The sequence below is a fragment of the Gymnoscopelus braueri genome (assembly GCF_963280865.1).
Source record: "Gymnoscopelus braueri genome assembly, chromosome: 4".
Taxonomy (NCBI): domain Eukaryota; kingdom Metazoa; phylum Chordata; class Actinopteri; order Myctophiformes; family Myctophidae; genus Gymnoscopelus; species Gymnoscopelus braueri.
Genome location: NC_137605.1, coordinates 20,132,422 through 20,155,725, shown reverse-complemented (window position 1 = coordinate 20,155,725; position 23,304 = coordinate 20,132,422). Strand labels below are relative to the sequence as shown.

Below are 23,304 nucleotides of genomic sequence, written 5' to 3'. Positions count from 1 at the left end.
TTGTAGATCTGCTATTTTCAAATAGCCTAAGTATATACTGTAGGGCTGAAGTGGTTAATGTATGTTTTGTAATAATAATCCAAATCTGCAAAGTAACTAGTAACTCAAGTTTATAAATAATTGTAGTGGAGTAAAAGTACTATTTTAGCCACTGAGATGTAGTGGAGTAAAAGTAAAAGTATCTAGTACTTGGCTACTGTCCACCACGTCTTAATGCCGATGACATACAGCGATGGGTACTGTTTCAACAAAGCATAACATGCAACAGATGCATTCTGCATGCTTGCTAAGCATGCTCTCTGCACAAATATTTATCAGAGGGGGTCTGCTCTGTGGATACCCTGAACATAGCTAAACATACCAGTCTTGGCCTTGTGCCCTGCAGCTTAAGGTCACCGAGGGGACGAAAAGGTCAGGCTAAGATTAGACTCAGGCAGGCTGACTGTCTGGTGATGAACACTTTGGCCAGCAGTACTTCAGTACTGTACATGACCTGGCTTTAACTCTGGCTGAAATTCATTCTGTACCCTTCCATTCTGTACCCATTCCTAGGTCATGTGAACATGCTGAAACTCCTTCTACTTACTCCATATGGAAAAAGAGATAGGGCATTGAATCAAATATTTGTCATTGATTAGAAAAGATTGTATTTTTGTTTCCTGTAGTTCAGTGTAAGGGCAATTGTGAAACACTGGTGTGAATGTACGTATCCAACAGTACAATATGTTTGTGAAAATCTTGTAACTATTGCAGCAAAATGTGCTCAATCTGAAGGCGAGTCTTATCTCTGAAAGTGCACCCAAGTTCATGAACAATAGCATATGATTCAGCATTGTTGATTTGTTGGGTTAATAACTAGATTTGTCCAGTACAAAGTCTGGAAAGTACTTGTGGTGGTTAAATGAGGACTCAACAGCAATGATACATGGGCTTAGACTGACATCTAGTGTGCATAGTTCAGAGCAGAATAATCCACACACCAAGTAGCTCCCATTGAGAGGATTTTATTAAATGCAGTGATGATTCGAGCAACTGCAGGCTCTTCCTCAGACTTTGATCCAGCACCCATTGTACTGGACTTTGGGATGTGCATGTTTTTTATTTGGTTGGTTGAACTACATCAATGCCTACTTAAAAAGTAACTAAACCTCAAACCTGTGTGAAACTCGACATTTAATGGTGAAAAGCAGGGTACTGCAATGGCCATATGCTATCGGCTAGGTTTGGTGCCAGGTGATGTCGCCCCATTAGTGATAGTGACCTGCCACCAAAACCAGCCTGTAGCAGATGGACAGTGCAGTACCCTGCTTTTCACCATTAGATGTCAGGCCTCACACAGACTTGGGTTTGGGGTAAATGTGAATGAGAGTACTTGGTGAAAAATGTAACAAGAATAAAACAACATCCTCTCTGCAACCCAAGATTTCTGCTAATAGCATGAGAGGACACTGATCCATCTCACCTTGTATAGCTCTTAATTTACATTATCCTCTCTTTATTTCCTGTTCACCGGTAATGCTCTAATGCAGTAATGCTCATTCTTGTCATTGATGTTGATGCAGTCCCATGTGTTGCTCAAACTGACTGAGTGGTTCTTCCCTGTACAACCAACAGAACATGACACCTTACTATAACATGTTTGAATTCATACTTACATAGGCTTTGCTTTGGTATTGTTTGTAAATATTGGGTGAGGGGATGAAAAATGTAAAACATTTACTCCCAGGTATCCCATTTGTCCATAATCAGCCTTCAGAGAAACCCGTCTTGAAAGGAGAGGTAGGGGGGCTTGATTTGATTATTATTATTATTTGTCAAAAATCAGACCTCCTCCAGCAGTCAGTAGATTTAATAACAATAGAAACATGGGTGAAAAGTCTCAGCTGTAACAAACTGAGTTCCTATTATTTAAGAATTAAGCCATTTCTGTTGTAATGAACAGTACCGTCTAGTGAGGCAGAAAAGAGAGTGCAGAGAAAGGGGATGGCAATGGAATCAAATTCATGACATCACTAATATTTCTATGCATGTATGGGCCCCTAAATTGCTACATGAGGTAAACCAGACTAAACACAAATGCCAAATGCATTTATTCATGCAAATTATGAATATGTATATCTATATAGGCTATAAAGTATAAAACAACGTTGAAGAGAAACAAAAACTAGAATTACAGATGTCATATTCAAACACTCAAAATACATTACACATACAGTTACAAACTACTCCTGGCCTATACACAGATAACATTTATTCACCTAAACACTAGACAAAGTCTGAAATACATAAAGTGCAAATGTACCATGAAAATCAACTCTAATGGATGGTCAAGTGTGATAACAATTTGTTGTAAACATAGCTCCCACGTTCTTAAGATTCTGCGTTGATACTTAGATGGAGGTGGTGGGGGGGTAGGGGGATAACTCTGTCCCTTTGAACACCTATAGCATAAAGTGTTTTATCTATGCTGACTACGCTAGATGAATCCACGTAAGCGATACTGCAAGGATGCGCCATACTACAGGTTCTTAGAAGTGCTTAATAGTGCTTGTACGTATGTGTATGAGTGAATCTGTATTTCCTTGTCATATATCCTATGAAGGATGGCACTGCAGTCTTCGCTTTTTTTGTCCTCCTTCCTCTTGCTTCTCTGTCCACTAACAGCCTAGTCCGCTCATGGAGCCGATCCGGTCCAGTTTCAGCCCGAAGCATCCCCGGTTCCACCCCCTCCGTGACCTCTCTGGTTCCGCCCGCTTCTGATTGGCCAGGGCCCCCTTCAGCAGGCGGAGCCAGGGGGTCTCGGACTGTGTGGGCACGTCGGCCCATTTGGGGTACTCTGCTGCCTTGACAACCCCCGTTGAGAACGTGGACGGAGGTTCCTCTGATTGGTTGCTGCTGCTCAGCATGTTCTCCAGGTCATCCAGGGTCAGAAGGTCATTATAGCGGTCCAGGAACTGCCCCATGAACTACAGAGTGGAAAACCATAGACACACATACATAAACACAGCCACACATAGACAAACACACATAAACACAACCACACACATACAGTACATACAGAAACACATCCACACATATACAGTACATACAGAAACACAACCACACATACATGTAGACACACAGACACACAACCACACATACCGCACATTTATAGAAACACACATGCACACTCACACTTACCGAAACCCAATTAAACATACAAACAAACACACACACACACACACACACACACACACACACACACACACACACACAATAAAACATACAGAAACACACACACACACACACACACACACAGAGAAACACAATAAAACATACAGAAAGACACACACACACACACACACACACACACACACACACACACACACACACACACACACACACACACACACACAGAAACACAATAAACATACAGAAAGACAGACACACACACACACACACACACACACACACACACACACACACACACACACACACACACACACACACACACACACACACACACACACACACACACACACACACAATAAAACATACAGAAACACAATAAAACATACAGAAACACAGCCACACATACAGAAACACAATAAAACATACAGAAACACACAGTCAAACATACAGAAACACAATCGCACATACAAACACAGAAACAGTCAAACAAACATAAACACACAGCCACACATACAGAAACACAGTCAAGCAAACATAAACACAACCACACATGCACACACACACACACACACACACACAGAAACATAAAGCCATACATACAGAACAATCTCATTGGGAGCTTCATTCTAATTCAATCAATGATACATTTCATTACTCCTCCTCTCTCATCCTCTGTCTCTCCCGCATCCTTCCTCCATTCTGCCCTTTTTGATTCCTCGCTCATACCATTTGAAGACATTTCTACCTGATTAGATGGAAGTGGGGGGGGGAGGTCTCGCAGACTATTTGAAGACATTTCTACTTGATTAGATGGCGGAGTGGTGGAGTGGGTGGAGTGGGTGGTGTAGACACACAGGTCTTGAGATGATGTATCATGTACACAGAGGGTTGACCCACCTGTCCATTCTCCAATTTGCCTATTCCTTTTTCATAGTCTTTTAACAATAAAGATTTCACACCTAGTTAGAGATTGGGAACTTTTTGAATTTGGAGCAGTGGGATTGATAACCACTTTAAGCCTGTATACTTCATCGTCCGGAGTCCCCCAGGGGTCTATACTAGGCCCCTTCCTTTTTTCCCTCAACACCAAATCACTTAGCCTTAAATAGCCGATCTATAAGCTCACAACACACTACGTTGAAAGCTTGTAGATCTGCCATTTTGGCTGAATATTTTCACCAGAATAGGGAAGATATAGGGTCCATGTCGTTAAACGTAGGGGATGATGGGATGCGTTTTGCCAAAGATTCACTTCTCGTCGATCACCCAACGCCCATCGTCTGTTTCAGTGGTTCTCAAAGTGGGGTCCGGGGACCCCCAGGGGTCCTTGGGGGGTTTCCAGGGGGTCCCCAGCTAAAGTAGTTAATATAGCATCTCAATCATTTTAACCACTTCATATGTTGGCTGTTCAAAAATAGCAGATGTACAAGCTCCACAGCACAGTCACTTCGCACCATGCTGTGAGCTTGTACATTGGCTATTTTTGAGAGTTTTTGAAAAATATCGTAAATGTTTGGAGGATTTTGAATATATTTATATTTCTTTTAACATAAATCTTCTCTTCTGGGGGTCCATGGGACAAAACATTTTCAGATGGGGGTCAAATACATATACATTTGGGGGTCCTTAGCACAAAAAAGTTTGAGAACGACTGGTCTTTTCTACATAGCTCGTCGTACGTACCTGCACAGCATCAGGGGACGGGTGCAGAGCGCGCGCCTCTGTGTTCTCCAGCGGTGCCAGCAGGAGCAGAATGGCACAAAGCAGCACAGGGCACAGCATGGCAGCGCAGAGGACAGCCACGAGTCACTAGAGGGGGTCACAAAGCCTGGGCACGACTTCACACAACACTGGGGCACCACACAGATACACCAGCCAGAAACAATTATGAGTATGAAAGCACACAGCACTTGTGACATTGGTACAAATTAAGTGGTATACATCCTGAACGCTGTCCTTTAATTCTAGAAGTTTACATTTGATATTCTATTATGTGTAATGACACTGGTTGGAATGTAGCCATAATGAGCTCAGCATAAATTGCATGCCGAGTTTTTGCAGAATCTAAATTTTGCATTGAAATTGGTGGCAGATCCGTCAGCCATATCAGTCTGTCAGTATCAAGTTTTTGATACGGATATGGAAAATGCCATAATAAACTTGGCAATGGACTTTCTATAAAACTCATGAAACTAAACTGCATGGGTACAGTCATGAAGGTGAATGAAAGGGATAGTGATTCCAAAGTTATTAACGTACATAAATGGATTTACTTCTTTATCAAGCATGCAGTGTAAGTGACGAACAAGTCTGGTGTATTAAAGATTTTACTGTTACATTATTATCCGATTCCACTTATTACACCGAAAATGCTGAAAAATGTGACTGCTTGTTATATATTATTCTATATTTGGTTATAAAATGACACTCTACACTGTACAAAACTATTTAGCTCATCATAAAAGTGCATAATTCTTTGAAAAGGAATAAAACACTCACCTTCCCCTGTGTGATACGTCTTTCCCGTCAAGTCTCTCGGGTGTGTGTGTGTGTGTGTGTGTGTGTGCTTGCTCTTAGAAGCTCCTCTCCATCACAGTCCCTCTTCTTCCCTCAGTTACCTCTTACTTGTTCGCACCTGCTGAGAGCAGCATCACGATGTCTCTCACCAGGCCCCTCCCACTCTCTCTCTCTATCTCTGTCTGTCACACTGATGGAAAACCAAAGGATGAATTTGGTCTCTTTGTTCACTTGGCAGAGGTTGAATGTTGGGGTATCAGGCCAGGGTGCGGGGGGGGGGGCTTTTCCATCCAGTGCCAGAGATCAGCCCCCAACCACTATACCACCTCTTGCTCTTGTCATGGGAATGATGTCATGGCGTTTGAAGGGAGTGGAGTGACTGTCATTTCCCAGGGCGACTACAGGAATGCTGAAGAGCCGGTGCATTTCCCTGCATTCAGGGAGCTGGCAAGGAGGCCTAGTGGTCCCATTGACATCAAATACAATAAAATGACATCCCAGGCTCACTGTACTGCTCGCTTATACCCAGTGGTGGAAAGTAACGTTAAATACTCAAGTACTTTACTTATGATTTTGAGGAACTTTTACTTTACTTGAGTAAGTCAATTTTTCAATATTTCTACTCCACTACATCTCAGAGGCAATTGTTGTACTCTTTACAAGTATTTGAAAACGTTATAAGTTACTTTGTAGATTTAGATTATTAGAAATCTATACATTAACCTATTAAGCCCTACTTTATACTTGACAATAGCCAATCTACAAGCTCACAACATGCCACATCGCAATGCGTTGTGAGCTTGAACATTATTTTCAAAATATTGCGATATTTTTTTAATTATGCTTTTACTCCAGTACAAATGTTTATATAGGACATTTACTTGTAACAGCATTTGTACATTGTGGTATTGCTCGTTTCACTTGGGCAAAACAAATCGTAGTACTTCTTCCACCACTGCTAAAATGCAATGTATTTTGATCATGATCCATGCCACTGAAGAGCACTTCTTACTAAATTCAAAGGGCAAAGTGACTGCTAGCTGGAAAGGGTCAGTCCTGTCCTGTGCTGCACCGCTCTAAATTAATTTAGGTAGTCATCATATTATTGTTGCTGTCGGGTGATAACCTTGTATGTCCAAAACAGATATTTATTTTTTATTATTTTAAAAAACATTTTAAAATAGTGAAACACACACACCTCACATTGTGAGCTTGTAGATAATGCTATTTTCACTACTTTAGTGCGACACTCTTATATGATGAAGCAGGGCGTTAATTTACAGAAAAACATAAAAGGTTGAATCCTTGCCAGCTATAGAGATACAAGGTTTCTGCCCGAGAGCAATGTTATGAAGGCATTAGCTGCTGAAAGAACCCCCCACCCCCGCCCGCCCCCAAACACTATGAGTCACCTGCACAAATAACCAATTTATTGCCATGATTTATCATTTTAGAACTGTTCTAATTGTGTGTCGACATGTACAGTACATCATCATTGTACCCTCTATGGCCCTCTCTCCCTGTGAGACAAGATCAACACTGGTACATATGCGTTTGTTTACAAAGTGCTCCTAAACAAATTACCCATTTAGATGACTTCACTATTAGACCTGTGTAAGAGCCTATCAGACCCTCTCTCAGGACTGAATTTCATTACATGTTCCTCGGGTCAACTCAGAACTCTGAAAGACTGCATTTAGTTTTTATGCTCCAGACATGTGGAATAATCTACGATGCACTTTCAATATTTACTCCCCGATATCATCAGGACATTTTACAAATAGGCTTAGAACTCTTTAAAGGTTTTGGAATATAATTGTATCAACCAGGAACCCGTCCCCAGCATCCATATTCTGGGGGGGGGGGGGGGGGGGGGGTGACTTACAGTCTGTCTATTCTTGGCAATATAGGGGAGAGGGACAGTCTCATGTCATTTTTTTGCCTCCAACGTTGCCCTGTACTTATTCTTCAGGTATACCACTCAGATGCATAGTTGCACTTAACACTAAATTCTACCTGACAACTCATCTAGAACTTCTCATTCACGACAGTGATCTTAGCAGATCCTCTCCTGTAGAAGTTAAGCTTTAGGATTTTTGGAAATTAAGCACAAGCCTCCTCAAATGGTCACTGATAAAGATTACAATGTCTTTAATTCCATTAACATTACCAATGTGGGAACCCATTCTTTTATACATTTAACCTGGGGGCAAGCTTGTTTCAATGCCTGAATAACAGGCATGTTATTCAGGCATTGAAGTCATAAAAAGTAAAGTACATTCATGCACAATTCACTGTGCCTCAATATTGTCTTTACCTAAATCAGATTTCTTAATAACATTTTCAAGTTAAAGTAGAGTGATGTGAATTGCTTTGTTTTACAACATTTTAAAATACAGAAATGACATTTCAGTTTTATATAGGTTATTCATGTTCGTTAATATGATAAACCACTCAGTTTTGCTTCCCATACAAATGTTCACAGCTGTGTCTGAACCTCTCCATTTCCCGGCACTGTGCTTAAAACACACCAACTTCTCATTCGCATTAGCCTCCATCTCATTTGTCTCTGGTCCTTCCCAGGGCGCATTGACCGCCCTTCTCTGCTGGGTAAGTTACAGTCTGTCAGAGCCATCTGCTCCCTGGACCCCCTGAAGCCAAAGTGCCACAGCTCTAGCAGGGTTACACACGATCCAACACATGACCCAAGCACTTTATTCATAAATAGACACAACCATGTAATCCCCAAATTGCGCGTCACACATCATGGCACAGATTCAGGTCTTCCTATATTACTGAGACAAAAGAAAAAGAAACAGATTTAAGATTGCCAAATTATAAATAGTGCAGTCTCAGAAAGAGGAAAAGACTGAGAAATACAAACTAAACATACCGCAAAATAGGTTTAGTCAAGGTGTATTTTATTAAGTTTAGTTACTGGGGGAACGAATATTGGTGTAATTTACAGATACATAAACACACATTTCATCGCTGTCAGACAGAAACCAGCCATCTCCATTTTTCCATTAATCAGTGCTATTGAACACCCTTTACGTCTGTGTGTTTTACAAATATTTAACCAATTAAAAGTATTAAAAAGCCCTTAAAGACTAAACCTCCTAATTCCATTGGATCCTCTGTCGTTCAAACCACCTAACTCCAACTTTAGAGATAGTCATTCTAAATGATGGAAAAAATTACTAAATCAGACTGAAAAAATGTATTGGTCAAAAACCTCCACTTAACACATTGGGTGCCAGAGGTTTATTAAAATATTATACTTTGAGTGCCAGGACTTTTTAAACATTTTGAACCTTTTTCAAGTAGTCACAAAATATTTTCAGTGATCACCGTCCTCACGGTGATCCCCTCATTACACACATACAGGTCTCGTACAATCGGGGGGAAAAAATTTAAAACATTCGGAAATCCATTCCATAGTTGCAGCCAGTTGAAAATAGTTAAATTAACATTGTAAAAAAAAAAAGTGCACAGGAGCCGAGATACAGGTTTTTGAAGTCATAAGTTAACCAGGAGGTGGATTGGAGTCTAAATCTTGTAGGAGTGATATTTCCTGTTGCTGTGAAGGAAAAAAAAATTAAAAAAAAAAAGTTTTTTTTTTTTTTTTTCAAAAACCGTATATATACGGTTTTGGCACTCAACGTTAGTATGCGCAAAACCGTATATATACGGTTTTGGCACCCAATGTGTTAAGCTGTATTTGGGTAAAGCGATGATAATATAAGGACACATTCAAGTATCTGACAATGTCTAAAGTCACCATACAAACCTTGAGGCAGCGTTTCCAGAAAAGTTAATATTTTGGACATAACTGGTTTCTGCCCGACAGCAGATATATATATATCCAATTAAAGCAAGGACAGTGTCGGTGAATTAAGTCTGTATTTGTTTTGAGACAGAGATGGCCATGGAGGCACAGGAAAAAGGAAGACGCAAGTTAAAGGTCTGTGGATCTGGAGGCGGAGGTCGTTAGGTTTGTTATTCATCGAACGGAAAAAAACTGCATTAAATAGTCATGGCCACGCTTCTAGCATGACTTGCAGCTTAGGACCTGCACTAGATACCGTGACTCAGTGCACAATTGTCCTACTAGGATAACATCGGATTGGTGATAAGTGTCATGTGCAATTAGGTTCATAGTCAGCAAGTGCCTTTACATAATCAAACGCAGAGTGCTCTCCTTTCGTCTTTTGGGAGAGGAGTGTGGGCGAGAGCAGGGAGATTAGCAACTAGGGTAAGCGCAAGGAGGGTGAGCATAAATGCATGTGATGTCAGCAAAGAGAGTGAGAGGAGCATTGTAGGAGAAAAGTAGGCGGATGAATAACTGAGGGAGAGACTCAAAAAGAGACTGATTACAAGAGGATGGAGGACAGCAACGGGAGAGCAAACATGTCAGGGCTGACAAGAAATAACACGCTGCCATGTTCAGCAGCAGGGAACAGGAAAGAGACGGCATTTTACATGAGATTGGTTAAACACTGACATTCAATGTGACAGAACAGGCAGGGAAGGAGGGGGGGTGAAGAGTGGCAAGAAGATGGCAAGAGTGAATCGGGGCAGTAATAGTGTCGGGGCAAGCTGTTGCTGCGGCCAGAAGGTGCACACACCACAGCTGTCCAAACACATACTAGTGGACTTTGAGTTCTCCTGCTAATGAAGGTGTAAATCTAGCTGAAATGGCCAATAAGACCCCCCCCCCCCCCCACACACACACACACACGTTAGTGCCAGCAGCACTGTGGCTTCTTATCCAGACCGCCAAGACTGAAACGGGCTAAACAAAAACATGGCTAGACTTGTGACCGAATGCAGTAAATGGTGCATCACTTAATTTGTTTTGAAACTACATATTGAAAGAATTCACACATTCTCAGATCAAAATATTTTGTATTCAGCTCAAAATATTTTTTATTAAGTAACAAGATGTTTAAAAATGTTAAATGCTAGAAAAAGACAAATACAATAAGTCAGAAACTATATCGAACAGACATAAGTCAGAACAGAGACGGACACGTGAAATAAAGAAAAAATGTGACAAAGAAAGAATTGGAATGACAAAAATTAAAAGAGTAGCTCAGTTTCTGAGACGAGCTCGTCGTGATGTGCGAGCTATCGGTGTGGTCACTTTGGGGGTCTCGCTTTCCGTCATAACGGCATCTGATGGCAAACATGAGAAAATAGAGTAGGTCATTTAAAGGGGCATTACAACAACATTTTGATTTGTTCAGCATACGATCACCACCATGTATCGCCACAAATAAAATGTGCACTCACCCTCTTCATCCTCCTCTTCGTCACTGCTGAAAGTTATAGCTTGCTTCTTGGACTTGCGGGTCCGTCTTGGCGTGACAAAGACCTCATCGCTACGATGGGAGACTGAAGACTTTGACTGACCTGTGTGACAGTGGGTAAATCAGACGGTGTCAGATCAATGTTTCATGGCATGACAAAATTCTTCAAAGCCAAATAGTCTGCCCGTTTGAAAATCAAGTCCTTTGTGCTTAGGAGCCTGTTATTAACGTAGGGCACATGTGAGCACACACAACCACAGGACTCTTTCAAATTCAAATGAGCACTTCTGGCGGAAATTTCTGGACACATTGTGCCTTTTCCCTCCTCCTGCGGCAAATGATTAGTTAATCATTTGCCGGTGGTGCATAATTAATGGTGCATAATTAAAAAAATAAAAGTGTTTCTCATTTTTGGTGCTTTTCCATTGAATTGTCACTGCTCCCCATGTCTCTCCGTTAGTACATTGTACTTATTCACAAATGTCCAAGTTCCAAGCGAGCTGAGGCGATACCAAAATGGTTATGTTTAAACACTGCCTAATGGTTTGTCAGACAAACTCAGGAGTCGTAAATACTGTTGTTACAGCCACCCATTATAGTTTTAAATGTTTATTTTCTCTTTGTGAGGATGTCTCCTCTGTGTAATTCCTTTTTTTTTATCCCACGATTTTGTAACCCATATTTTTTCACCCAGTGCCAATTGCCTATGTAATCCTGGGCGCTACTCTCCCTCTGCCAGCCTAGGGAGAGCCCAAGCTGAAGCTCATGCCTCCTTCAATGCATGAGGAGCAAGCAGGCGCTTCTTATCACCTGACAGGGGGGAGGTTCCCTGGTTAGACGTAGCGCGTGGAAGGAACACGTTATTCCAACCAGTTCCTTTCCCCTCCATCAGGCTCCCTGGCTAACCAGGGGGAGGCAGTATAGTGACCAGGATTACTGCATGTTTTTGTGAGGGTACCTACCCTAGGAGACACGGGGAGAACATGCAAACTTCACACAGAAAGGCCCTTTGTGTAATTCCTGGCATGTTAGAAATTGGTAGAGAGTGGACTGCATTGCGTTTGTCTTTTAATATAATAAGGATAAGCTCAGACTAATCAAATGTACCTTATATCAGCATTAGCCTCCTGCTAAATAAATAGCGGATGATGGGAAAAGAAGCCCGTCCTTCAACCAGTCGAACCAATTATCAAAAACGAACGCGAAACGACCACATTCCAACGGGTAAATATAGGACTTGGGCTACCCACAGGTATCCCAGTCAAAAAATGTGCGTCTCCCACTCTCCCTAGGACCCAAACTGGTGAAAATAGGCCATCTACAATCATGTCATGATGTGACGGGTTGTGAGCTTGTAGATCTGATTAGCTATTTTCACTGTTTTTATTTATCGAATGCTTTGAAAATTCTTTAGAAAATGCAAAATTTGTTTCTTTTTTTATTTATGAACAAATGGTGATATATATATATTTTTTATTGCTGAAAAATCGTTCCGTCCCGACCCACTGGTTTAGATAGTCATGGCAGCTTTCATGGGCGTTACCATTATGAAGATCACCTACAGGGGGAGTGGTATGAGGGAGTTCAGTAAATTGAGTAACGCAGAGTAGCGGCATGGTAAGCCAGGACTATGTATGGAAAAGCAACATTTGAGTATCAAACCGATTCAGCAAGCAGGCAGCTTATCTATAGGCTTTATTGCATCATCTAAAATTTAGATTCAGCAAATGTTGCCTCGATTTAGATTCTAAATCGAGGCAACATTTGCTGAATTACATTCAAGGTTTGAGTAGAATTACATCATGTAACTTAAGAACTTAAAGGCAATTTGTTTCTAACATAACTTATATCTTATGTGAATACAGATGCACTTTAAAAATAGACAAGACATACAAAGCGTGTATGGATGTGAGGAGACACTGGACATTAAATCAATTAAAACTGTACAGTCCTTTGTCACACAAAGCTTCCTTCAGTTAACACAATTAATGAATAGTTTAATTTGTTGGATCATAGGATTCAATACAAAGGGACGCTGACCTCTCTTAGGCTTTCCCCGGCCTCTGGTGGATTGTGGTGTTTGAGAGACCGGCTTCTGTCCGGACCCACCCGCCTCCTCGTTGTCCATCTCGGGGCTCTCTACGTTCTCCAGCCCCCGTGTGTGGACGGCTGTCAGCCGCTTCTCAAACTCATCCACCTGGGCCTGGTGAATAAAAGCTCATCATAAGCATCCTACACATGCACAATACTATACCGTGTATATATCGTCACTGTCGGGCAGAAACCTTGTATGTCCAAAACAGTTACTTTCAGGGGAGACAAAAAGAGAACAACCTGTGTTCCAATGTGGTTATTTAGTGACAAGCTCTGGTAACACTATTCATTGTCCTATATGTATAAAATTACACTTTACCACTTTCACTTAAAATAAATCAGCTATAAAATGCAGCTCACAACATGCTGTGAGCTGGTAGAACAGCCATTTTACTTGTGTGCGACACTGTATTATGCCAAAATATGGCAATTTACAAACATAAAAAGTTAAAATATAGCGATACAATGTTTCTGCCCGATAGCAACCACATATAATTTAGAGATAGAAAATTACAGTCTTCTGCAGGCACCTGGTGGATTGCCTTCATATGAGTAAGTGACCTTTTTTACGCCTACACATAATTTCTCCCGTGCCGAGCTGAACCTCAGCCACTCTGACTTCCAATACGACACGCGCGCACACACACAGTGGTGGGATATCACGATGTCCCCCTCCTGCCGAGCTCTGAATGTCAAGACTTAAACCAATTAAAACGGATTCCAATCTGGAAAGTGTGAACATTAACTAAAAATCTGACTTTTGTGTTTCTACAGTTGAAGAGCTGGTCTGTTGTGGTACCTTGAGCAGGGGTTTGGCTCCACGGCGGAGCTTGGCGGTGATGGAGAGCAGAGGCTGGTAGACCCCAGGCTCTGTCAGCTTGTCGCTGTAACACTCCCAGCACTCCTGCAGTCTCTTCAGACCACGCTCACACATGGACAGCAGAGACAGGGCCACGGCCACGTCACACCACTGCCGCTCAGTCCTAAAGAGAGGACATGTGCGCGTTAAGCTTATGGATGCAATTCATTAGCGTGCACGGCACGCAAGTCTTGAGACAGGGAGAAACTACTACTATACCCCTCTAACCAAACCTGAAATTCCAACTTTTTGAGTCAATGAATTGACTCAAGGGAAAAACCTGAATGAATTACATGCATGTCCCAGATAACAGAGACTGTGATGTCCATCAATCCGTTCATAAAACTTGGGGGAGGAAGGGAAACCTGATTAGAAACATACAAAAATGGGCAAAGTAATTCAAAAACTAGGACAAAGAGCCCAGTCTTTCACCCATTTCTCATGTCATTGATGCTGCCATTGTGTAATTTGGAGACGTACTCGCTTTCTGGCCCTAGGATGGATTGGTGACGCACAGCCAAGCGGAAGACCCCAAGCAGTGGGAACTGAATTACAAAGCTAATAGGGAAGGCGGATTGTCATGAAAGAAGGGGGGGGATGACTTTGAACGTCCACACATGATCCGTAAGTATCATGCTAACCCTTCAATGTCTGACTCTGGCAAGTGGGTTTTATACATGACTTTGCTTACTGAAATCTGACGTCCAATTAAGATCAGCCATGGAGAGAAGATATGGTAAATTCCCTTGCAGTTTACATCATAGTGGAGAATTACAATATAATGCCCAAGAGCTGCTGGTTTCTAAGTTTGAGGACACAAACATATGCCTAAGGTGCATAAAAGGAATACTTAAGGACACCAGAAAGAAATGGAGATGAGGCAACGCTTAAGACAATGTACAGCGAAAATGAAGCTGTGGGTTAGTTGGGGAAAACTAAGACTCCTACGCCACTCTGACTTGTCACTCAAAACAGGAACTGAACACCTGAAATGACCAGTATGAAAATACAGTAGAGAGGAACGAGGGTGCAACAACACAGTACGAGTCCCAGTGTTAATTTAAGTGCACAATTGTAACTAAATTATTATTTATATTACTACACTGTCAAGAGTTAACTTAATACTGAGGATTCTACTGTGTGACAATGAAGGGAAAGAGCAAAAGACCAAAAATTTGTAAAAATGAAAGATGTGCTCACTTTGCAGTCCTGAAGCGCTGACACAGTTTCTCAACCAGAGACTCGGTCTGCCTCTCTTTGGTGATGTATGAAAACAGTTGCCTGAAAAGCACACAAACAAAATCTTTTGTTGTTGACTTCAAACAAAGACAAAATTGGTATATTGAATCATGGCACGCTCATTTTAACCAGGGGCCAGGTTTAATTACCCATCCTCTCTACCTGGCCTACTTGTTGTTAACTAGTTGTACGAACGCTTGTTTTATTGTTGTATTGTTTTATTGGATCTTGTTTAGTCGATACACTTATTTGTTTTAGCTCCTGCTCATTTGATTTTGCTATTTTTGTCTCATCCGTTTAAGGAAATAGGTAGCTGATATAATGCACTTTTACCTTAGCGCTAGGTATATACTCTTGGTTGCTTGTTTTTGCAGAAAATGCAAAATGCACTAAAACTACTAATCACTTCTGGTGATTAGTAGTTTTCGTTCCCTACCTATGTTGAATGCACTTATTGTAAGTCACTTTGGATAAAAGCGTCTGCTAAATGACTAATGTAATTTGGCGTTCCTCTCAAAAGTGCTTATTTGACTCAAGTCTGACATGTCGTTCTCAGGGTGAGAAATCCTTCAACGGAAGAGACAGACGCACACACTCACTTCATGATGGTATAGAAGTCTTCTGTGCTCATGCCTCTCTCTGGATCAGACAATCGGCTGATGATGTCTGGCAGCAGGTTGTAGATGGCGTTATCCTGAGGAAGTGTTGAAGGCCGTTAAGAGACAAGTACTTAATATAATGTGCTGTACCCTCCACTTGATTGTTCAGTATCTAATGTCGCTTTAGATTGTGTATCAACTTTGGTTCTGCAATCAATACTAGTATTGCAAGTTTGACTAATCAAAGCTGGCTTATTTGTTCCAAATGAAAATCAGGCACATTCCTAAAATAGGTTAGCTATGAAGAATACCCAAATAGATACAAAAAACATTCACATCACATTTTCTCTCCTCCACATAGTATTCTGAATATTGTATGACTATTGGGGGAAACAGATACGATTTTGGTCAGTGTGTGTACCTTAGAGGCCAATTCGTTGAAGAAATTGAGGGCCAGACTGGCGATGTGAGGGTGGGGGTCAATGAGTAGCACGGCCACCTCGCTGACCTGACCCTTGACCTTCAGCACATCTTTAAGCACGAGCTGGGTTAGCACTGTCACAGCCGTTTGTCTCACTGACGGAACCTCGTCACTCAGCCTAGAGTGAAGGAGAAAATATTTTATTGGCAGGGCAATTAAAATTGGACTTTGTTCAATATTGCTCTTAGACACGCAGCTTCTGCATGTTGTACAGACACGCAGCTTCTGCATTGTACAGAGACACGCAGCTTCTGCATGTTGTACAGAGACACGCAGCTTCTGCATGTTGTACAGAGACACGCAGCTTCTGTATGTTGTTACAGAGACACGCAGCTTCTGTATGTTGTCCCAGACTACTCAAGTTTCTGCATGTTGTGCCACAGAGGCCAGAGTGGCATGGATTGGAGACAAGATCACAGCACTTTATAGATGGCCATTAATAAAGTATTCACAAAGCCAATAACTATGAATTTGTATATTGTTGCGATGATAAATTATGCACAATGCTGTGATGTTGAAAACATTAGTTGTTAACAGTTTATTGATGAGCATCTTATTTAGAATGTGTAGTTGAAAATCACCAAGTTTAATTGGAGAGGCTAAAATACATTGACAATACTGTATATAGCTGTATTATGAAGCCTAGTTGGACAACACATTTCCTGTTACCAGAACAATAAGCATTTCCTGTAATGACGATTGCAGCAACAAGATGGCCGTCGCTGGCTCATTTAAGAATACAATGGTAGATAAATAGGATGCACCAGTAGTACCCGTCCGATGGCATTCTGAAATGGTTTTAAACAAGCTGGCCACACAGTACAAAAGAACCTCATTAACCGTTTGTGTGGCAGAGCAGGGCTCCTGGCGGAGGATCAAACACACAAGGCCATAGCCTGTTAATGTTGACTTGCTGGCTACAACTGAATCTATGGCTATGTAGAGAAAGACTTATAGACATAAAGAGGGTAATTAGTTTTAATGCCCTTATCAGGAAACTCCAGGGCAGGCAGTAGGAGAAGTGCGGCCTGGCGGAGGTGTGAGCGTGCGCGTGGGAGACAATTAGAGTACCGTGAAATGCTTATCGGGTAGAAAAATGCAGAGGACGCGAGGTGACTAATACTGCAAAAGCACAAAATGCTTCATACATCTTGAAAAGCCTCAGCTACAGAATAAGCTGCAATTATAATTAAGAAGCACACACACACCATAAAAGAAAAGAAAGTAGTTCCGTTTCTATGTGGTGTGCACGTCAAGCGGGAGGTGAAGCAGAAATGAACAGCAGTCATTATGTATATTTCTTTCCTACACAAACTTCCCTTCCCAGTGTGAGGGCCATGTGGGACCCCCAGCCTTCACCCTCAATTATTCTGCCCACCCTCAATTATTCTGCCCACCCGTCCACATATAATTACGACACACTACACATTTGCAGGAACAATGTGGAACACAGTAGTAATTATGCGCTTTTGTGTCTAAAACCACCAGTGTCCAATTCAGGAATGAGTGTATGCACGACGTGTATGTGATGATGGTGGTGTATGCGTGTGAGGTGGCAATGGTTACATACATGGCGCTCTCTGAGCTCTCCAAGTTGGTGCATCTTAAAATCATAGATGCCCGTTGCCATAGACTGGCATCCAAATACTCTGAAAATGCGTACTGCACTAGTAGTATTAATAATTTACCCACACCAACCCGCTTCAACGCATCCATTTTCAAAACCTGACCAGCTCTCATTAAAAGGGAAGGAAGAAATGAATACAACTAGTAGAGGGATAACAGAAAGGGAGAGGGCGCCAGGAGTGAAACAAGGGTTTATTATATTCTGTTCTGCTACTGTAGAAGATGGGAAAACTTCACATCATCTTATCACTTAGCCAACACACTCTCGCACGTTCCATCTCACTCTCTCCTCTCCATTTCACCTGGACTCAATCACCTGACCGGCAAAGCTGAGCTGATGAACTTCAAAGCATGCTTGCTTCATGCAGTTATTGACAGAATGCACAGATCATCCTGGCGAGAACGACTTGTTGCCACTTTCGATTCACCTCAAACATGGCATGTTCAATACCCCCGTTGGTGGCTGATATACAATTTGTCGCCGTTTTGTCATATTTGTACACAGTATTACGCACTTTATAGAGCGTGCCAACGCGTTGTCACCACGGGGGGGGGGGGGGGCGCGGCATAGTAGCGCAGACATGTTTGTTTTGGGCAATGTTAAGTCAACCTGGTTTATACCCGTCAAAGATGTCCGCTGCTACCAAAAGACACTTGTTGACGCCCCCTTCAGGATTTTTGGCACGCTCTATATAGCCATTGCTTCTGTAGACAACTGCACTCAGTGAATTTCTCCCAAAACCTGAGATTACGTCCCCTCTGCTTTGTTTGTGCAAGAAAATTGCAGTCGGTCGATTACAATCTGTAGTTTTGTCATTGTCCACTTTACTAGAGACATCACCTGCGTAAAGAAGGATATCATGGATTTAATGAGGCTTGGTGAATGCAGAAATTAAAGTGTATTCCAAGATTATATAAGTGATTTGAAATTATTTTATTCTAAATACTTCATAGCCCATTATAAATCATTTAAACTGACCCAACAACGATGTATATATTGTGGTTAATGAGTCAACCTGTGTATCACAGTTAATGAGTCAGCCTGCGTATCACATAGAGTTTTACAGTTACCATACATGCCTTTCTTACAGTTACCATTTTAACTTTTTTCCCCCTTACATCCATTATTATGACTATTACCTTGTTGTGGAACATCACAGCAAAATGTTGTAGCTTGCTTACTCACTCATGCAGGTAGTATGAGTGAGTGACAAATAAACCCCTCTTGATTCGTTAAGTGAGCTATAAATACAGCAGCTTTGTGCCAGATAGTGTCAAAGTTTGTTCCTCCATTAAGAATACAAAACTAAATTATATAAAAAGATATAACTCACCCCCCCCCCCCTCCCCATCATGTGGCTCAGTGGATCTTCAAGACAGCTGCAGTGTTTCAGAGGCTGACAGCAATGTCTCCAGAAAGGTGGAGCTGATCACAACACGGACCGGCTGAGGGGGGTACAAGCTTGGGTGGTGTGCCGTGTTTACAACACAGCTGGGCTCGCAGTCATGGCTTGCTGCTTTTGATCGCAGGGAGTTCTACAGTATGCCACATGCAGACTGGAAAGGAGCCAGTCACTGCGGCACTAAATTAAAACCTGAAGTCGGATACAATTTAATCTTTGCAGGGAGAATTTGCTTGGTAGCAGTTCCATTCACTGTGTGATTGAATTTCTGTTTATTTGCCACTGGTACCAACAGGACAACTATCATGATTCATGGGGAGTAGGAGTACGTGCAATGACCAATATCACCCTCCCCACCTGGATTCCCTCCCCTAAACACAAGCCAATTGTGTTTGAATCCACCGTGGTGCATCCGGCTTTGTCGGATGCACCCACAGCCTCTGTAGTGGTGGGCAGGGACTTTACCACTGAGCCACCCGAGCGCCCCTGGGGAGTAGGTGTTTTTGAGTAGGAAGGAGGTACATATGTGGTCAATGCTGTGACTTTATTGATTAACTGTGAGCTATTACTGCCAGGCAATAACACACATACATCAGCAGTTCAGCACTACAGTTTTTGTGCAGTAACAATGGTCATCCATCCAGCTCTTTAAAAAGTAAAAACAAAATACATTTTCAGGAATTTATCAGGAAAGAGAACTTGTAAATGATGGAACAAAAGTGGATAAAATTGTATTTTCTGTTTACTAAGGAGCCTGACAGACACCAACATTGGGGTTCCCCCCCCTCTCCAGTGGATACAATTTTATTTTCTGTTTACTAAAGAGCCTGAGAGACACCAACATTGGGGTTCCCCCCTCTCCAGTGGATAAAATTGTATTTTCTGTTTACTAAAGAGCCTGAGAGACTCCTGTTACTGAACAAACACTGATTACTATCAGTATAGTCCATCAATCTAAAACTTTAGCCACCTTTAAAGCATACTGTGTAACTTTTTCAATTAATCAAAAGTTATTTTTAAAGTTATTAAACAGACACTGGCGCAAAAATGATGCAGACACCGGAAATGCACTTATTTTAACGTTAATATACAGTTTCTGACAACCAAAATATCCTTGGGTGCTAGGACCCAACAGCATTCCTTATTGAGCAGTACTTCAGTATAGAAAAACGTATGGACAACGGAAAACCAGAGCTTCCAGTGTCTCCAAAAATACTGCTGAAATGAATGTTACACAGTAAGACTTACATTCAGGTAAGAGCCCTTGAAGTGACCAGATTTGATCTGCAAGGTAAAATGCATGTCCTTTCCTGGCTCAGCTCCAAAATGGAGCTGAGCCAGGAAGACATCTTCAGTGAGGGGTGCTGCCACACTGAATCAGAAATTTGCTATTTTTGTGATACTTGCCCCAGACAATGAAACTTATGTTCTTTAGCTCTCCCTCCATCTCTCTCGCATGCATGCACAGACACACAGTGTGAACCTTGCATCAGCTGATGCACTCTGTAACAATGTATGCTAATGTATGCTAAATTCAAGATTACAAATAAATTAAATGTTCCATTATTCCTCTCCCGTGGTGCAGGGGGTACTCAGCATGATGTATGATCTCAAGGGGTACTTGACTATTAAAAGTTTGGGAACCACTGCATTATTAGAAATAACATCAAGGTTGGAATGAGTCCGTCTCAGTTGATTGCCTAAGTCTAAACCCTACAATATGCAGTTATGCATATACCGGCCCCACTTCTTGAACCCAGGTGGAACCCTCTTACCTGGCATAGAGGTTCTGTGTCCAGGGCTCCAGGATGTTGGGGAAGCGTACGGTGAGGTCTCCCAGAGCCACGATGGCGTTGGCCCTTACGACGGGAAGACTGGAGCGCTCCAGCACGGTGAACAGCAGACGGATGTGCTCCTCGCACACCGACGGACTGATCGAGGAAGGACACAAAGAAACACATTTTATTGATTATATTACGTCAATAAATTTGGTCAGTTTGCAAGGATAACAGTGTTATAGTGCTGCCGCACAACACATCATGTTTTTTAATATTTATTAGGACCTTTATTTGGACAGAACTATTTTTTTTTGCATGTATGCAAATTAATTTCACTATTTGTGAAAGCCTTCTTATTACAGGCTTTGACGCTGATCCTAATTTAAATGTTTTTATTTGTATCATCTCACCTGATCATCATGAACTGAGAGAGGGCTAGGCAGGCAGCAGCCGTGAGCTGAGGGTGGGAGTAACGTCCTGGTGAGCTGCACACTCTGACCAGTAGGGGCAGGAACGCAGAGAGCAGGTTTTCCTCTAAAACAGTGAGAATACTTTAGTCTTTAATAACAAACAGGAATACACACACACACACACACACACACAGCAGGTTCTCCTCTAAACAGTGAGAATAACAATAACAATAATCTAAACAATAATCAGTGTTACAACACCAAGCAACATTTTCTAGAAAAAGCCAAGAACATTGCTTGCTGGTGTGTGTCAAACAGTTATATCAGGTAGAACAGTGTCCTTACCAGCCAATAGTTCAGTCTCGCATATATTCCTGATGAGCTCCGCCTCTGCGTCCTCGGCAGAGGCACCAACCAAGCCAAGCTCCTCCTCCACAGTACTCTCATTGGCTCCCTGCTGTTGGCATAACAGGCATAGAACTAAGACAACTACATCCACCCATATACTGCATCTATTCATCCTTGGAATGCTCTTGATATTTCACAGTTATAGTACTTGACGTTTTACCTTAAAGGGGACATCATTTTCAGGTCATCTTGAAAATGACACAGCTGCAGTGTATCTGTCACTACGCTGATGAAGGCACAGAGCTGAAACATGTCCGTATCGTATACTAAGTTGCCAGTCTTACTCAAAAATAAAAAGTGCCTGAAGGACTGCTGGCATCACTCTCTTTATGAAGTTACCAGCTTCCCAACACCTCATATCCCCATTCCTCCATCTTTAATAGTACTTTGCCCCTAAATTGCAGCTAGATTTGTTTGAGCTAAGGATACCCTAAACAGTTTCTCCCAAAAAAATATAAGTTACCTTTGCTTTACTGGAGGACCCCTTCTTCTCCTCCCTCTCCTCAGCCACAACTCTCCTCCTCCTCAGCTCCATGCTGACGCTGCGCTCTAGGTGCGACACCTGCCAGAACGCTATGCAGCCACATAGGGACAGCAGCTGAGCCAGACACACCGAGTTCACTACAGGGGACAGAGGCACAAAGATACAGGAGATTACAAAAAAAGGCATACAAACAGGATTCGCATGTACAATTATAACTGAAGCTCAAGTGACTGAAAGTTGCATTATGGCACCGACACAGGCACAACAAACTACAAAAAAAAGCAACACCTCACCTTCAGTTTGGTCATCGCTGTCCTGAGATCCACACTGCGATTGGTCACCATCCTTGTCGATGTCCCCAGTCTCTGTGATCTGATCCAATAAGAGGCGAGCGCACCGCTGGAGGAGGTGGGAGCAGAGCTGGTCGGGGGACTCTGCCAGGAAGTAGATGACACGTATGGCCTGTTCCATGAAGCTCTGCCAATAGGGGTCCTCCATCACCACACCTGGCCCACACAGGACGGGAGTGAAGATAGTCTTTTAATTCTAATAATATATGAATACCAATCATCAAAAGGTTCAAGACAGTTCCAATTGTGAAGTTAGGTTGCAGTAAGGACTACAACATGTCTTGTTAAGAATGACATCTTCCTTTATGGAATTTTATACAAACCATTGGGGTGTGCCGATACACTAATTTCATGAAACGATACGATATTGGGCTCACAACATCGATACAATACGATATATGGCACTTTTTTATTATGAAAATATATGGGGGGGGGGGGGGGGGAGGAGCAAATGCAAACAAATACTTCTGTTTTGCATTATTCAGACATGCAAACTTGTAGCTTTTCAGCTACAATAGCCGTTTTGAATCCAAATAGGGCAATAGTGTGACACCTGACCCGAAAAAAAAACAA

General features: G+C 42.0%; 2 protein-coding genes across 3 annotated transcripts in view; both read right to left on the bottom strand.

Annotated features, from left to right (window-relative positions):
• Nucleotides 1-2,657: 2,657 nt before the first annotated feature.
• nppcl (natriuretic peptide C-like) lies at nucleotides 2,658-4,953 on the bottom strand (the record flags this gene model as incomplete). The annotated part of the gene is made up of 2 exons (XM_080426767.1): nucleotides 2,658-2,966; nucleotides 4,855-4,953. The coding sequence occupies 2 exons, from the start codon at nucleotides 4,951-4,953 to the stop codon at nucleotides 2,658-2,660; spliced, it is 408 nt and encodes a 135-aa protein (XP_080282893.1).
• A 5,639-nt stretch (nucleotides 4,954-10,592) lies between these two features.
• Nucleotides 10,593-23,304, bottom strand: part of ncapd2 (non-SMC condensin I complex, subunit D2) — a 31,792-nt gene continuing 19,080 nt past the window's right edge. The window contains exons 21-32 of one of the 2 annotated variants that reach the window (XM_080427622.1): nucleotides 22,675-22,887; nucleotides 22,361-22,518; nucleotides 21,835-21,946; nucleotides 21,490-21,613; nucleotides 21,077-21,232; nucleotides 16,213-16,390; nucleotides 15,792-15,886; nucleotides 15,154-15,234; nucleotides 13,894-14,077; nucleotides 13,041-13,203; nucleotides 10,984-11,103; nucleotides 10,593-10,866 (exon numbers count right to left, since the gene is read on the bottom strand). In XM_080427622.1, the coding sequence (XP_080283748.1) occupies nucleotides 10,784-10,866; nucleotides 10,984-11,103; nucleotides 13,041-13,203; nucleotides 13,894-14,077; nucleotides 15,154-15,234; nucleotides 15,792-15,886; nucleotides 16,213-16,390; nucleotides 21,077-21,232; nucleotides 21,490-21,613; nucleotides 21,835-21,946; nucleotides 22,361-22,518; nucleotides 22,675-22,887 (1,667 nt within the window). In that variant the 3' untranslated portion in view covers nucleotides 10,593-10,783. The remainder of the gene's footprint in view (nucleotides 10,867-10,983; nucleotides 11,104-13,040; nucleotides 13,204-13,893; nucleotides 14,078-15,153; nucleotides 15,235-15,791; nucleotides 15,887-16,212; nucleotides 16,391-21,076; nucleotides 21,233-21,489; nucleotides 21,614-21,834; nucleotides 21,947-22,360; nucleotides 22,519-22,674; nucleotides 22,888-23,304) is intronic. The other variant, XM_080427623.1, reaches the window with a different exon arrangement.